At 38.7% G+C, this 18,366-nt stretch overlaps 1 protein-coding gene across 3 annotated transcripts in view; it reads left to right on the forward strand.

Moving 5' to 3' along the window:
• celsr1a (cadherin EGF LAG seven-pass G-type receptor 1a) overlaps positions 1 to 18,366 on the forward strand; it is a 130,471-nt gene that overhangs the window by 57,865 nt on the left and 54,240 nt on the right. For 2 of the 3 annotated variants that reach the window (XM_052120504.1, XM_052120503.1), the window contains exons 2-6: positions 3,422 to 4,060; positions 6,491 to 6,713; positions 8,111 to 8,226; positions 11,273 to 11,361; positions 17,973 to 18,053. In XM_052120504.1, coding sequence (XP_051976464.1) covers positions 3,422 to 4,060; positions 6,491 to 6,713; positions 8,111 to 8,226; positions 11,273 to 11,361; positions 17,973 to 18,053 — 1,148 coding nt within the window. The remainder of the gene's footprint in view (positions 1 to 3,421; positions 4,061 to 6,490; positions 6,714 to 8,110; positions 8,227 to 11,272; positions 11,362 to 17,972; positions 18,054 to 18,366) is intronic. The other variant, XM_052120505.1, reaches the window with a different exon arrangement.

Here is an 18,366-nt window from a genome sequence, read left to right on the forward strand (position 1 = left end):
AGGCATGCTGGGATATTTTGGCTTTCCTCCAATAGGTTACTTGTGATAATGGAAACAAAAGATAAGATAATGATAAGAAAAGATAATGTGAGGCATATCACATTTAACAGCCTGAAGTTAAACATTTAGACACAAGCTACACATCAACTTGACTGACTAACCCCTGACTTATACAATACTCTTTTCATTTATCGGAGCATTATTGTACCAACACTAATTAGGGTTATCATACTGACTCGGTATGTTGTGGCCTCATAAAGCTATTACTGTTAGTTGATAAACTTAATTCTTTATGTGCTGATGTACTGACTGGGGCAATATGCTTTATATTCACAGCGGTCAGTATGTTAACATGGTGACAGGCCGTTTATTCATGGGGGGCAGAATACAGTATGGGGGTTGATGGGAATGTTTTGCCGAACATCAACCTTTGCCTGGTTATAGACCGTGTAAAAGGGGGAAAACATTATGAATGGAACTTGCAATATCATTACAATAGCCTAATGAATAAAATAGCCTTAAATAAAGAATAGTTGCCTAATGAAGAGTTTGTGACCCATGATAAATGAACCTAAATAACGCCTGGAAGGCCAGATGTTCTTTACCAACATATCAAATTACCCCAGAAGATGTTTAATTGCATGTGGTGAATATAATGTGCATGGTGGGTAAGACGTCTCAGACTCAGAATGACACAAGAAATGCTGTTAGACACACGCTTGAAGAAACACACTGTATTATAATTTTAAGAACAGATGACAGAAAAGCCGTCTATGCGCATGTCTGACACACTGTTTGTTCGGAGGCGTGCAGTCTCGTGGAACACACGTATGTAAAGGGTTCTCACTCTTTCTTTGTTTCAGTCTTCTGAAAAGAAAATTGCAAGAATAGTATCGTCTATGAGAATGCTGTAAATGACCTCAGACCGTCTCAGGAGGTGCTTTGAGTTCAGTTCACTTTATTTCCACAGAACAGTTCATTGTGAACGCAACTCTGCAACCTGTAAAATAATACAAAAACACGTTCACCTCACACCTGGATTTATATTTCACAGATTATTCCCATCAGTGTAATTATTATGTATTATAGTTATAGTATTAGTATTTAGTATTAGTAATTTTCCACCAGTCGTCATAGATGGATATATTATGAAACAAATTTGGTAGAGCTACATAACATTCTCAAACTCACTCCGCTTTTAGGGGTAACATCATGGAAATCAGGATTTTTCTTGCTGTTTTTAAATGAAAGGGTTTGACACACCATGATTCTGGTCTGCGCTTTGAAGTCAACGCAATGTGCTTATGTCATCCTAACCTTAGAGGGCTGAGCAGATACCCCTGCCTCCCCTCACCTTTCCTGACAGTGCACTACATACCAGTCAAAGCTGGGAATGTGACCCATTTACTGAGAATTGTAGAGTAGCTGTCGTACACCCCCTCCTCCTGTGATTTATGGCAGTGATATAATTTAGAACCATATAACTCAAGCCACAGACACATGACACCTCCATATTTGAAAGGTCTTAGCCGCATTGTTTTGCCGGGGGTATTAATTGGATATACCACCTGTTCCGCAGTTGTTCCCTTAGCAAAACAGAACAGAACCCAGCGCGGTACTTGTGGGGGTTTCCTGTCAAATCCTTCCTCTCTGCAGGGAAATAGTGGGCATCAACTCAAATGCATGACTATGAGGAATAATATGACCCTAGTTTAATGAGAACAAGACTTAATGAGGTGGAATCACTGACAGCACTCCAGCAACTCTGTTATGTAATTTTCATGGGGTTATTAGCATGTTCTACAATGCTAGTTGTTTGTTACTATGCTTAGTAACTTATAAACCTTTAAAAACAGACCTACCATGAGCTCTGAAATTGTTAATCGAGGGTAAATGTTTCATTTGAAGTCCATGTTACTTCAACTCTTTTTTTTTTATTAAATCATGTTTAATAGCAGAACTGCTTGTTAAGAACTACACTACCCATGATCCTGAGGGGTGCAATGCACCAGTCAGAGAAAAGCAACAAACAAACCTCAATAAAAGACCTCCTCAGTGACTGCCCACTTCAATGACGCACTGCAAGTGTCTTACATTACATCATTCACAATGGCGCACAGGATTGTAGTCTTGTACTTTTTGTCAGATTTTCAGATACATTTTAGCTTCAAATCAAAGTTTGTATTGTTGTGATTCACCTCGGAGCTGGTTGTTTTGGTTAATGGCTTTAAACTCTTTTATAATCCTTTTGGAAAAAATTAATGGAAAAATTACTTGAGAAACCAAGATGGCTGAAAAAGTGGGCAGGCACTGTTGGGTTCTATGACATTAGCATGAAACAAGCAATGAGGAAGCAACTGTCTTATTGAGAAAACACATGCTCATTCAGCATGCTGTTCTCATTCAGTGCAAAACTGTGTAGTTGGGATCATGTGCAATCCCATAATAAGCATTCAAATCCTTTTTGTGCTTTTGTTGAAGACAGCATTCATAGTGCAACGGTTGTCAAGTCAAGTTGTTTTTACAGTATTACTTTGAACAGAGAAGACGTGTCCCGAAGCAAAATACCAAGATAATTTGCCTAATTGTGGTGCAACTTTGCAGTAATCTTTTCTGTTAACATACTTATCTTTTTTCCAACCCAAAACAGTATTCAATCTTTCTCAGCATGAAAAGAGTATATAATGTAACCTTCCGGAAGCAGCTGACTTCCAAGCATATGACGAGTTAATTAATGTTGTTGCAACATTCCAAGATTTCATCGTTCTCAAAATGGACCCTTTTCACATGATGATGTATTAATGATTTATTTAGCAGCATAAATCTAGCAAACATTTCATATAAATTTTTGTAATGATTTAGTGTAAATTGATGCCATTATATTTGTAGTTATATAACACTGGAATTAATGTTAATAACTAGTCAGCACTGCTGTGATGGGGTTTCAAATACAGTTGAGGAAGTAACAATAAATATGGTCAATCTTTGTTGCTTCAGACTGCCTAAATCCACCACTTTCCATTTTTTTCCTCTTTTGAAAAGTCTTGGAAATGTAGTAATGGATTTTTCTTTTGCTGTTGGAGCAAATGAGAATGCAAAAATAAATGTAACTGTGGCTTCCACTTCACTGCTATAGTTTACCCCACTATAGTTTACTTCCACGTTCCAAACCCTGAATTGTAAAAAGTGTCTTTTGAGGGCAAGGCCACCCCGTTTTTGCTTGAAAACTGCTTGAAGTATGCGGTAATGAAGGCGTTTTCGAAATGCTCCATTTTCAGTGGAGGAAAATAGCATTCTAGTGTGAATGAGAGGCATGTGAATTCTGGTGTGATTTGTGTGGATGTGACCCAAGTTTTTATGTTGTCATGGAATGTGAATTATTAATGAATTATTAATGGTCGGTTGTTTCTTTCCTCTTCAGACGGTATCCACCAAGTGACGGCCATGTGCACTCTCCGAGTGACCATCATCACTGACGAGATGCTTACAAACAGCATCACGGTGCGTCTGGAGAACATGTCCCAGGAACGCTTCCTGTCCCCGCTCCTGTCTCTCTTCGCTGAAGGTGTGGCAGCCATCCTTTCAACCAGCCGCGAGGGCGTTTTTATCTTCAACGTACAGAACGATACTGATGTCAGTGGCAACATCCTCAACGTCACCTTCTCTGCCTTACTCCCTGGAGGAGCTCCGGATCGCTACTTCCCCTCAGAGGAACTCCAGGAGCAAATCTATCTGAACCGGACTCTGTTACAGATGATCTCCAGCCAGAACGTCCTTCCCTTTGATGACAACATCTGCCTAAGGGAACCTTGCGAGAACTACATGAAGTGTGTCTCTGTGTTGAAATTCGACAGCTCGCCACCTTTTATAGCTTCCGACACAGTTCTGTTCAGGCCGATCCATCCCATTAATGGTCTCCGCTGCCGTTGTCCTGTCGGCTTCACTGGCGACTACTGTGAAACCGAGATTGACCTGTGCTACTCTGGACCATGCCAGAACAACGCCCGCTGTCGCAGTCGAGAAGGAGGGTACACTTGCGAGTGTCTGGAGGACTTCACAGGTCAGTTTGCTAAAGTTTTATTGTGCTCAACATTTGTCTGTTTAATTTCTTCACTCCCAGGAATGTGTGGTAGAGTTTTTTGGTTAAGTAGGAGGAGGAGAAGGGATGGAGAACAGAAGGGTTGAACCGTCAAACATTTGGGGTACACCATAAATTGCAAAACCACCAAAACCACTTCCTTTAAAATAATAAATAACCATGTTCATTTCACAAGTGGACTTACTGAACCTTGAGCAAAGACCCGATAGGTCAGCCCATGTCAAATAAAGGTTTGTGTTACCAACATGAAAGACTTGACAATCCCTTTATCCAAAATTTTGGCAACTCACTCTCCAGTTCAGAGGCTCCTCTGCTGCTCCTACCCCCCTAACCCTTCTTTATCAAGGCCAATTACCCCCTAATCACCCCCTTCAGTGCTTTGAAGGTCACAGTTCAAGTCCAGGTATTCTGCATCCATTATGATTGTGATGACAGCCTGCCTCTCAACATCTCCCCCTTTCTGGCTTTCTCACATTAGAGGAAAACAGATCTGTCTATTGCCCTCCAAGAGAAAGATTATCCCAAAGGAAATCAGGGGTCATTACAGGCAAGGGACTACCATCCTGTTTCCTCGCAACACATAAATGCCCCTTGTCCAGATCTTGTCTGGATAATGGCTGATATATAACACTGTATGAGTTGAATGTCCATCTTCGGTAGGGGAATTGGTGGTGCCATAGAGGAACTCCTGGATTGTGAAGAGTTTCCGCAAGGAAAGCTGAGACCGACTCAGGGCTCAAACTTTGATTTAAGGACAGGATGGTATCGGATCAGTGAAGATGTTTCCGTACTGAAGTACAGTTTGCTGTCCAGTCACTAGAGCCTTGGCCAAGTTCCTCCATAACAATGTATCTTATGCTACAGTGATCAAAGACGCACGCCAAAGGTCTGAATTGCTGCAATGTTTTTTGGAAACAAATACAGGCACACCTGCATTTGATCTTGTTTGCAGAGGAACTCTGTTTGCAAAAAAACTGACATTGGCTGGTTTTCCAGCTCAATGTAGAACGTTAGTTGCACGTAAGTAGTACTTAATCTCAATGGCGTGTTTCCCCATAAGCATTGCTATCCAGGTAGCACGTAAAACCATTCGTAAATTAACGAGAGGCTTGGACCACTCGTAAGTCCATTATGTGCAACTAAAATGTATTGCCTATTTTATGTTGAAAAGGTTGTTCTAACTAGACAATAAATCACATCGCTACCATGTTTGTTTTGTCCTAACCAGCTGATACCAGTGTTGCATGCCAAAACATTTTGATTGATGCTTGTTTTTTCTTAAGCTCCACCTACAATTAAATCACATTGATCCAAAATCCACATAGCCAAATTAACGTAGCCAAATATTAAACATAAAATATGTTCTGATTTGGAGTCTCAATCAATAATTTTTGTATATTTAATTAATAATATGATGTATTGATTATTTAATCAAGTTAATCACAATTATTCACATATACACAGCAATATTTACTGAGAAAGGTGAAATATAAAATATACAGTAAAATATACATATCAAATCAAATCATTCAAATACATTACATAATATACTGTACATAATGTATATATTGGCAGCAGACAAGTAAAGCATTTTCAATACAAAAAGTTGATTTAGAATTCACAACAGTGTTTTATTTTCATACCATTGAACACAACCATATTACTGGCCATCTTCCGTCTGCGCTATTTTTAGTTTATGGACTCATTTGTCAGATGGTTGATTTTGGGGCATCTCTCTTTGGTTATGTTGCATCTCAATAGTTTTCAGCACCTCTAGTCATAAACGTCATGTTTTTAGGATGCTATGATAAGTTAAACATAGTTTCAAACTTTGAAAAATGCATCTGGAGATCCCTTTATTCTGTTCTTACTTTGAGTGCAAGAGTATGTCAGTAGTCTGCTGTCTGAGAAAGAGCTGTCTGCTTTCATTGGTTTGACAAGGTTTGTTGCCTGTAAAGCTGGAGTTGCGTTGACTGCTCCCTACTGCCACAGATTTGCGAAAACATCTAGTTGGTACATCAAGCTTGAATTGCTCCGATGGTTGGAAAATTCCTTTTTACTGAATTTACATACATTCAGAGGGTATGAATAATTGCTCATTTGTTAATTTTTTAATTAATCACACGAATTTAACACATTAATTGACAGACCTAGCTCTGAGTTTGTTGTTTTTGGAGCAATGTTTTTGCAAAAAAATGATTTGATGTTTCCAACTTGATATTTCACACCAAGTTTGCATGGAGTTTTAAAAAATCAGAAGTACTGTGTGCTAAAATGAACTACATTACAGAAGTCTGTTATCCTTGTCATGCAGTCAAGTACCCGTGACATATTTTACTCGCTTGTATCAATATCTGACAATCCTCAAGTGACGTTACCATCCTCCTGCAGGTGAGAATTGTGAAGTGGATGCCCGCTCTGGCCGCTGTGTCCCTGGTGTGTGTAAGAACGGAGGGGAGTGTGTCAACCTGCTGGTGGGCGGCTTCACGTGCCATTGTCCGTCTGGAGAGTACGAGAAGCCTTTCTGCGAGATGACAACCCGCAGCTTTCCCGGGCAGTCCTTCATTACCTTCCGAGGCCTGAGACAGAGATTCCACTTCACCGTCTCCTTCATGTAAGAAAGTTTCTTATGACCTCAGTGTCATGCCCCTGTTCACCTTCATGTCATGCTGTTACGCCTGCCCAAAGCTTTGCATGCCTGTAAAGTGTAATTTGTTGAAAATGGAGATTACATAAGGAGCCCTCAGGCTCTGTCTGGCTGGACAGCATGTCTGGACGTAGCTGCTACTCATTTTGGGTGATACATGCACAAATCTTGATGTTTAGCTAATAATTTTCCCTTTCTGTTCAATTTCTTTTTGATTACTTTCTTTTTTAGCTTCATCAGGCTAAATTTCTTACCTGTAAAAGCGATAGTTCTGCCAAAAATAAAGTCTATTTTGTTCTTCCCGAGTTCTTTGGGAGTTGATAATGATGCCTTATCTGATGTATTGAGCATGAAATGTTGAGACAGGCTCACTAGAGAAATATTTGGGCTCCCATGCAGTGTAAAAACAGGAAGGACTACGTGTTGAGAGAGAGCACTATCAGTGTTTTTCTTTATTGGTATCATCTTCCTGAGGAGCAGCTGGGCTCTGACTCCTCTGCCCTTTGTGCCACGGCCCAGGCATAAGAGGCGGGACGTGCTGCTCAGGGAAGAGGAACCACTTCCTGTTTCAGGACCACTGGCCTTACACTCATTTCCTCTCTGTTCTTTCTTTGCTTTTTCTTCAGTTCCTCTCTTGATTAAAAGATGTTATTCCTTCTGTCTGGTTTTGAAGTGTCTTCTGGCTTTGATGAGGTTATCAGTTGTAATCCAATCACACCAGATAGAGTTAAACAATTATGAGGGATTATTGTAGACTTTTAATAAAACCTGAACTTATCACAATCCTCATTAGTAGTGTTTCCTAAGGCAAGCATCATTATTATTGCTGTTCATTATAGGATCAGAGATTTGAACAAACCACTCACCCTAAAGTTTCTGCATCAAACCTACAGCATAGACTATACAGTGAGAAAATAATTCATGCATGTATGCTTGCTCTTGAGTCAATTAAATAATTAATAATAAGTATCTTGGTGTAATTTGACCCTATGTGCTGAAACAAATAATATAATTAATGAATAACCACTCACTTGACCAGCACAAAATGGGAGTTATTTTGAAGTTTAGAAGCTGGACTTAACACTGCATATGGGTGATTCTCGTGAAACCTGTCAAGAAAATGTTTTAGACCTATTTCACTATAATTGAAAATAATCTAATAATAAATTGTATTTATTGGTGGAAAAATCTTACATTGAAGGAGGGCTCTTTTCACTTTTGTCCCATAGGCGACCATCTAACAACCACCCAAGACACCCTAAAAATCCCTTAGCAACAACTTAATAACATCCTTCAAACACTTCCAACACCCTAGCACTATTGCCATGAGTTATGTAAAAATGTGATTCATATTATCTCTACAGGTTTGCCACAAGAGAGAGAAATTCTCTTCTACTCTACAACGGCCGTTTTAACGAGAAACACGACTTCATAGCTGTGGAGATCATTGAAGAACAGATCCAGCTCACCTTCTCAGCAGGTATGCCGATCGCAACACTGCAGAAACACAGAGCGACCTGGTACAGGTCACCTTAGGGTCAGCACTTAATGTTAAAACACTCCTTGGACCACATATAATGTTGATGCTATCATCATATGCTGTCCTGCCAAAATCTAAGGTATTGTGAGTGCAGTGTTTCTCTGAAACTGAGTTGTGATACACTAAACAATTGTCTCAGTAGCCCTGTGTCACTTAATATGACTTGCTCTGGGTGGCTGTGTTTATGACACAGGATTTATAAGTCGTAAATTGTCCAAACCTAAAACATGCTGTTCTGTGACCCCAGTTAGACTTGCCAATATCTGTTTGCATGTAAAGGGTACTCACACTTACACACACTTTTATTCGCACACACATACGACTCTGTAGCTCTCAGGCGGTTATAAATAACACTAGTTGAGCACAGTCCCATAATGGTGCTGTTGATCTTATAGCGCACATAAATCTTTCTCAGACAAAGAGAGGAATCCTGCATCATGCTGTGGAGCCTGTTTTACGTGTTGTAGCCCATGAGATCGCACTAAAACTGCTCTACAAATATAGGCAACTTGTAACAGAGTTTTTGTGTTGATTGTAATTCGCTCACTTTCACACATTTAAATTTTCTCCGTTGACAATACACGCAAGTACCAAATAAATGTATGTGGAATTTCTTATATGGGGTCGAGAACACGCTGAAAAAAAATGCATTGTGTTTATTGCATAGCTCAGTGATTGTCAAATTGTGGCACACGGGCCCCTGTTTCACGCACTTTCTATCTGTTGATGTTTTGAATGGTGAAGGGTCATTTTTCAGGGAAAATGGAAATTATGTGTTTAGTCGTAAAATTGTTTGTGGATGGGCATAAACAAAAAGAGAGGCACTGCTATAGTTCTTGTTCTTTGTCAAAGGACACAGTTGAGATTTTTCAAAAACTAGGCCACACTGTTTGGTTACTGTTTACTGATTCTTTATGAATACCAGCGGACTGGGTCCTACCTTTGGTAAATATCCTCTAAATCCAATGTAACCTAAACTTTTGCTCTGCAGCCCTCTGAATGAACTCCATTGTTAAAAGAGTATTTCTGAACATGATTGATTGTTTGTTTGAGAAGCTTTGTGTCACAGACACTAATTGATTTTATGTTGGCCTAGTCTGTTATTTCAGAAGTGACATATTTTAACAAGAGGCACTTTTATCACATGCTAAAGCACACACTTTTGGGCTTTGGGGGATTTTAATGGTGTTATCAAAAATGGAAGGCATTTTAATATTCTGTAATATATTTACTGACTTTGCCACCAAAAGTTGATTAACAGAGTTAGGGAGTTTAGCCTAACTAAACTACATTTTCAGTTGTACAACAGCAGCTCAGCTGTGAAAGCAGTGTACCTTTCTTAAGGAGCACATTTTATTTGATAAAAATAGTACAGAGCCCCTTAGAGGACAGCAAGTGAATTTATTTTCTGAAATAGTTTTGCATTCTTTCACAATAGTTTTGAGTTCCCTTACAAAACATTTTGCAATCCCTCTCAATACCTTTATTTATCCCTTACAAAAATGATCCATGGTTTTACTACAGTAACCACAGATGAAATTTCCCATGGTTTTACTATTGTAACTATAGTTCAAGTATGATAATTGTTGTAAAACCATGAACAAAAAAATTACCATATATTAACCAGGATATTTGTGGAATAGCGTAGTAATACTGTAGTAAAACCCAAAGTATGGTAATTATGGTAAATCATAATTATTCTGCTAAAAAACATGGCTAGATTTACTTTAGTAACACCATGGTTAATTTGAGTTAAATGTATAATGGTTTTGAAAACTATGGTACGTAAACGTAAAACTGCAGTAATCATGTAATCAGATTCCTCAACACAAAATGGTAACTGCAATTTTACTATTGTGAAATCATGGTTAATTTTTAGTAAGGGCATGTTTTTAGATGGAAACCATGGTTTTAAAAAAGCATTCCTGTACCACAAATTAACCATGGTGTTAGTATAGTGAAACTGTAGTAACCATGCATTTTTTTCTTTTTTCGATGAATGATTATGAATTTTATTACTGTAGTTTTGGTTGTCCTGTATTTTACTATGGTTTTACTGTGAATATCATGGTTAAAATGTGGTTCCTGTATTAAAATGTTTATAATGGAATAGGAAAACAAACTATTTTTGAGGGAAAGCAAAATAATTCCAGAAAATAAATTCCCTCCCTGTCCTCAATGGGCGTGACAGAGACCAAGGCATTCACAAGGAGAACCACACCGAAGAGAAGGAATCGCGTTCCAAAAATATGTTTTTGGAAGAGGTGCAAATTGTGCAAAGATATAAGTGTTTAAAAGCAAACATAAAACCAAGGTTACATTAAAAAAATTCTAAAAGCTTGACCTGTTTTTGGTACTTAGAGTAGTTCCTACTCCCCTTCCTAAACAATTGAGGCCAGAGTGTAGTGTATAACAAATAACCCTGGCCATGTGCTCAAAAACTCGTCTTCCATCTTGTTTTTCCCCCTAGTGGCGGCTGGCTTTCCAGCTTTGCAACTTGGAACCAAACATTATTTTAAATAAAATTAACCCTCACAGCCCCATTTTAAAATAAAATATAATTGTACATAAGAAAAAGAGATGCATGAGAGTTAAAACACCAATAAATACAATAAAATAGCACAGATAAAACATTTGCACAATAAAACCCTAATAAATGAAAAGTTGAGTAAGATAATAACTAAGTCCATGGAACACATTCAAATCCTGTGATGGAGACCGATTCACAGGCTTTCCATTACAAAGAGATTCTGTAAAACATCGCAACACATTTCTGTACCGCTTGTGTCATCAAACAGAATGATAAAATAATGAATGTTCAGCATCAGAGTGTACACTTGCAGGGCAAATAAATGTATAGGTTTCTCTGCATGTTGAACTGAGATGGAGATATTTTAATGTCCAAAAAAATGACAAAACTTCTCCTTTAATTCTCATTTTTCTCTCTCTCTCTCTCTCTCTCTCTCTCTCTCTCTCTTTCTTTCAGGAGAGGCAAAAACGACTGTGGCAACTTTCGTGCTAGGTGGAGTTAGCGATGGCCAGTGGCATTCGGTCCAGCTTCACTACTACAACAAGGTAAGATGCCAAATGCAAGCAATGTTCAGTTACTTGAGGAATAGAGTGTTTCCTGAAGATGTGCACTCATTCCTCAAAAACATGACAATTTGCAGACATTGTTTATTGCCACGTTTGTTTGCTTACTTTCCACCTGCGACTAAGTTGGAAGGACAGGTTATTATTTAAAAGTGGTTATCAGATTCTCCATGTTTGACTTGCATTGTGTTTCACTTAACTGGAGTTCATTTTCACCAGCTTCCACACCCGAAGGCATTGACGTGTAAGCACGAGATTGCATAATTAAGTCTTCAGTATATGCACTTACTAGCATGATTTTGCACACATTGCTCTACTCTAGGGTTTATCTAGTGCCAGAGTTTAACCCTGTCCAAGTGACTGTCCCAGAAAGACAATCTGCTAACTAGAGGCCACTGGATTCATGTAAAGCTTCCAAATAACCTCATAATCTTCGGGAACAAAAGACACAGACGTCTTTATTTCTGTTATTTCTATCCTGTAATTCTCGACTCATCCAAGCCCAGAACACCAGAAACTGAATATGCCATTGTGATGTGCCAAGAGTCTTTCTATTTATCGAGACTCCAACTTGAGTTTCATAAACCTGCTTTAAAGATTGTTTTACGTGTATTCTTCAAGCATATCCTTGTATTCATATAAAGTGAGCTTGGAGCAGTTACTGGTGATGGAAACAATGAGGAGATCTCATATTTCAAGGGAGTTTACGAGTGTTTTTAAATACAGTGCAAAGAAGCTAATGCAGTTTTCTCTAATGATCTTAATCTAGAGAGACATCTCAAACCATCTTAACGTGAGTCTTCTCAAAAAAGCACAAATAGTCAAGTTACTATTGGAGTCACACACATCTTACAAATAATTTACATTAAGCCATTAGTGGTGTTTGCTAAAGCAAGCTTTACTATTACTATATCTCATACTATTTAAAAATAGGGTACACCAAATCTTGTGACTTGTTTAGGAAAGGTGTGTTATTACTTTGCAAGACTGATTAAACTTGCTACATTTGCCTTGCAGATGTATATATATATATATATATATATATATATATATATATATATATATATATATATATATATATATATAAACTCAGCAAAAAAGAACTGTCCCTTTTTCAGGACGCTGTATTTGAAAAATAATTTTGTTAAAATCCAAATAACTTTAGAGCTCTTTATTGTAAAGGGTTTAAACAATGTTTTTCATGCTTGTTCAATGAACTATAAACAATTAATGAACATGCACCTGTGGAACGGTCATTAAGACACTAACAGCTTACAGATGGTAGACAATTAAAGTCACAGTTATAAAAACTTAGAACACTAAAGAGACCTTTCTACTGACTCTGAAAACACCAAAAGAAAGATGCCCAGGGTCCCTGCTCATCTGTGTGCACGTGCCTTAGGCATGCTGCATGGAGGCATGAGGACTGAAGATGTGTCCAGGGCAACAAATTGCAATATCTGAACTGTGAGACGCCTAAGACAGCACTACAAGGAGACAGGAAGGACAGCTGATCATCCTCACAGTGGCAGACCACATGTAACAACACCTGCACAGGATTGGTACATCCGAATATCACACCTGCAGGACAGGTACAGGATGGCAACAACAACTGCCAGAGTTACACCAGGAATGCACAAACCTCCATCAGTGCTCAGACTGTCTGCAATAGGCTGAAAGAGGCTGGACTGAGGGCTTGTAGGCCTGTTGTAAGGCAGGTCCTTACCAGATATCACCAGCAACAACGTTGCCTATGGATACAAACCTTCGCTGGACCAGACAAAACTGGCAGAAAGTGCTCTTCACTGATGAGTAATCCCCCCCCATTTCCATTTCTGTTAGTCACCTGTCTGTGAAATTTGTTCAGTTTATGTCTTAGTTGTTGAATCTTTAAATGTTCTTACAAATATTTAAAGTTGTTGAAAGTGAAAGGACGTTTCATTTTTTGCGGAGTTATAACTAATATATATATATATATATATATATATATATATATACTTGGGTCTGTAAGCAACTACCCTGGCAATCTTTCATCACCCTGGCAATCTCTTAGCAATATGCTAAAAAAAAACACTCAAACACCTTAGAAACCACATACTGTAGAAACACCCTGGCAACCACCTACTACAGCCTAGCAACCACGAAACAACATGCTAAAAAACATTGCACCTTTAAAAACCTACAGCACACCTTAAACATCCCAAAGGAATACCCTGGCAACCACTCAATACCCTAGCAACATACTAAAAACCATACAGAACACCTTAAAACCACCCTAGTAACCCCTCAAAACCAATAACAACACCTTAGAAACGACTTTGGAACACCCTGGCAACCACCCAACACCATAGCAATCACCTACAACACCCTAGCAACCACTTAACGACATGCTAAAAACACTTTTCACATCAAAACCCTCAAAGAAAACTTAAAATCCACAAAAGAACACCCTGTCGACCACCCAACACCCTAGCAACCACCTTACCAACACACTGAAAGCATTTCAGGACACCTTAAAAAGCCCCAAAGGAACACCCTCGTAACCACTCAACACCCAAGCAACCGATAAACAGCACGCTGAAACCAAAACCCTCAAAGAATACCTTAAATCCCTCAAAAGAACACCCTGACAACCACCCAACATTTTTACATATTTGTGCATTTGGCAGACGCTTTTATACAAAATAACTTACAGTGCCCTTATTACAGGGACAATCCCCCCAGAGCAACCTGGAGTTTAGTACCTTGTTCAAGGACACAATGGTGGTGGCTGTGGGGATCAAACAGACAACCTTCTGCTTACCAGTTCAGTGCTTTAACCCACTATGCCACCACCACTTCAACACCCTAGCAACCACTTAGCAACACGCTAAAAAGCATGCAGGACACCTTAAAAAAATAAAGAAACTCCCTGGCACCCATCTAACATCCTAGCATTGTGATGGTGTGTTTTGCAAAGACAAGCACCACTTACATTTCTTCTGAGGAAATTGAAAATCTAACTGACTCTGCAGTGTAGATTGAGCACTATGCAGTGTGCTATGAATCTAAACTAGTTGTGTGACTATGCTATGATACTTTGTTGTGATTGAATAGGTGCTAGTATGAAGCCAGATATTGTTGTGTCCAGTCTGAGCTTAGTTGTCATTATTACTGGAACACACACACCTTTTCAAGGCACTGAATAAACACAAGTCATAGTGTATGCCAAGAGAGTGTTAGAGACCACCAGCCAAGTGGGAATCCTTGCATATGGCAGTGTCCAAACTACTCCACCTGCCTGCAATACACCCACGTGCACATACTGTAAAAGTAACAGGCAGGCTAGAGTTTGTGACAGCCTGCAGCTGTCACAGGCCTTGAGCTATGACATACAGTGGCTATTTGTTCAAACACTTACACATACTGGCACAGGAGACCCCAACTTTGAAAATAACCAACAGCTGTGTTGGAGTAAGCTGTCTTGAACCATCGCTTACAGAGTCTGAGAACTGTCAAGAGCAGGTATACTGTCTCGATCTGAAGACATTCCTGCACAATTAGTTAATGCTTCTATGATTATCACCTCTTCACAGCGTCAGAGAGAAGTTTGTTGGGGTATCTCTGGATTATAGGTGGAGTCTGCTTGTACTTTCAAGGCCTTTTAAGGTACCGCTATGGAAAGATGAAGTGCTCTAGTCATAACTAATGCCCAGTGCTTAATTTATGGGGTCAGAGGATAAACATATAAAAGCCTTGAGATGCCTACACACTTGAGTTTATGCTACGTCAGCAAATGCTGCAAATCCATTGATTTTAAAGAGGATGGTGTCACAAGGACATAGAGGAGAAACACAATGGTATGCAAAAGGGATGCTACATAATGCTAAGTACATACTACATAATGGTAAGTTAATGAAATGTTAAAATTTTTTGGGCAACATGCTCTCACGTAGGCATCCGTTGACCAATTAGAATTTCAGAGTGACGGATCCAGTTGATCCATTTCACCTTGTAAAATGCCGCGATACGTGTAATGAACCACATAATATTACTTTGCAAAAATGTCGTCAAATTCATTTAATTTCCATCACTTATTTTCCTGTTTGGTTTCAAAGTGACCAGGCTTTTTCCACAAACATAAATGAAATCTTCAAATTCCTAGAAGACAAATTCCTAGTTTGTACTAATGCCAACTATAGCGCCCCTTTTGGCAATGTTGGGAATCTAACACATTCTAAATAGAACGCAACAATGTGTGAAATCGAGCTTGCTTCGATAAAAGCGGTTATGTTCTCGTACTGCATAGAGTTTGCTTTGGGCCTTATTTTGCTCTCTTCCTGGATGTTAGGGAGGCAGTTTGGTTGCAAAACAGGATTCTGTGATTGTCATGACAACAGACATTCTTTGTTGTCCTGATACTATTGTGCCAGTCAATGCTACATTGATGATGTCACAATTAAAGACGTTTTGAAAATTCCTCGAATTCCTCAATTCTGAAAAGCTCTGTTGAAATTCAAGATTTCCTTTTGAGGACTGACAAAAAGATATTCTTAGACGGCAGTGTTTTTGTTTGGGCTTTTCTTGTTTGTCAGTTTGAATGTGAAGTCTTCCTGAAGGAAGCAAAAAGATGGAGATCTTTGGGAAAAGGATGTGAGCAGAATAATAGGACGGTTTATTTCGGTCCTCATCTTTATGTTTTGGTTCTTTTGTCAATTTAATTTGCATTGCATTTTAACAGCATAAAATGCATTCAGACCAACATTTAAAACACTCAGTCAATACCTAACTAGATTGCATTTAAGCATCATAGGTGCACTCCTGAGACAAAGGTTGTTCCAAATTTTAGGCTGCAACATACTGTATGCTACCTTCCAAGACACCATGTTTAGTCCAAATTCTAAGTCAGGCAGCATTCCATGTATCCTTTGTGGAGAAGGCAGTCCAACTGAAGTATCCAAAAAGTAGTAAGAATAGTTTAGTCTAAACACAAATGCACTATTTTACATAATATCTGTGGGTTGTGCATTTTAATGCTTATTAGAGCACCACATTGTTAGCTTAGCAACATATTAATGCAAACCATATTAATGCAAACATTTTGAGACAATGTGTGTTTCTGTATTTACATTGATTTGGCACAGTGCAGTTCTTACAGCTAATTTCAGACCTTTCAGATTTCCCACGGCTTAGTGCTGGATTCCAGCATTAGTACTCATTACATGCTGGATATATAGTGCAGACACTAATTTAAATTCCCAGACATCTCCATACAGCTGTAAATATTATTTACACATGTGTCTGAGTAGTGTCTGATAAGACAAATGTAAAGATATATTTGTATACTGTGTGTGTGTGTGTGTGTATATATATATATATATATATATATATATATATATATATATATATATATATATATACACACATAATTGAAGATTTCTTGCTTTTAAAGAAATTCCTGTTTTAAAAGAAATCAGTCAAACACAAGACATATTATTTCAAGGCTTTATTTCTGCAGCAGTTTTAAGAATACTGATCAAAGCACAATGGATCACATTTCAGCTTAACTGAAAACATAACTCCACTGGGAAAATTCCTTAAGTGTAAGGCATAAGCCTTAAGAGGAACCAAGGCTCAAAAGGAAGTCTTTGGTCAGTATGCAAGAATGCTAACTCAAAGACCATCAGTCTTAATAATTCACCTAATAAACATAGTTGCACAAAAAAGTTAGTGGATTTGGGGTTTGTGGGGTCAGGGGGCATCTGGACGGCTCAGCAGAGCTGGAGATGGCAGTGGCAGGCATGTGAGCAGCATGCAAGTCAATGGAAAGAGCTCAGGTTTAATTTAGCATGGGGATCAAGTGTGTGTGACCAGAACGGGCAGGTTTATTGAGAGGTCATGAGCTACAGACACTGTAAAATGTTCAGTTTGTGGAATTTTACAATAACTGCCTTTAATGTTTTTGGATAAACTGTATGTTAAAATAATTACTGTTCGTTTAATAAAGTTATTTTATTAAAGTTAAAATAATTACTTTATAACTGTCATAAATGTACTGCAAATATATTACATTAAAACAATAAAATAAAATACTCTATGTACTTAAAGGTCAAGAGTGTATTTTCTGTGCCACTAGTTGCACAAAGCAGAATTGGTCAAATAATTATGGTTTTCACTCCCCCATCTACCATAACATTCCTGTATGTTGTCCTACAATGGCTCATAGATACTATAGAGTGATGATTCAAGCAACAAACTCAGAAATGTACAGTTCTGTGACTGTACGTTTTAATTGTGTTTTATTTTATTGGAGCTTATACACATACAAACTAACTGGACTAGCTAAAATAAACTCATTTAAAAATATTATACACATGGCAAAGTGCTTGAATTTGATGGTTATTTTAAGGAGGCATGACTTTTATGCTTACTAAGCAGGTTTTGTAGCCTTTACAAAGGTTATCAATACTGACAACTCTGTTAAATGTTATTGTGCATTTGGAGCTGATTTTACAAGAGTCTGCTGCTACTGTAAGAGGCTTTCTCACATCTGTGGGGTTGAAGGGCTTCATCATACGTTCTAATGGCCGCTTTCTCTCCCGTGGTCTATGCAGGACAGCCTGCACCTGCTGGACTCCAGTGGTGTGCTGAGCGTCCATCTGTATACCGCTTGGCTGGAGCTCACTCATAAGGAGGTACTGTACCCAGTGGCCTAGCATAGCTCTGCGGTGGCGGTTCCTGCTCTCCCTCCGGTCTCCGGGTCCGCATTTACAAAGCGTCTCAGAGTACCCAGGGCTGTTCCCGATCAGTTCTGTTCTTGGTTATATTGGAGACAAAGGGCAGCATTAGCAGGAGGCAATCGAATCCCAAATCAGCACCTGTAGTTTGAGAAGCTTTGTGAATTCAGGCCCAGAGCTTCTTCTTTGGCTTGGATTTGTTTTCAAATAGTTCATTAGACTGTAAACTTAAGTTTACAGAATGCAAGGCATGCATAAGGCACTAACAATA

The sequence above is a fragment of the Xyrauchen texanus genome, chromosome 47 (genome assembly GCF_025860055.1).
Source record: "Xyrauchen texanus isolate HMW12.3.18 chromosome 47, RBS_HiC_50CHRs, whole genome shotgun sequence".
Classification (NCBI taxonomy): Eukaryota; Metazoa; Chordata; class Actinopteri; order Cypriniformes; family Catostomidae; genus Xyrauchen; species Xyrauchen texanus.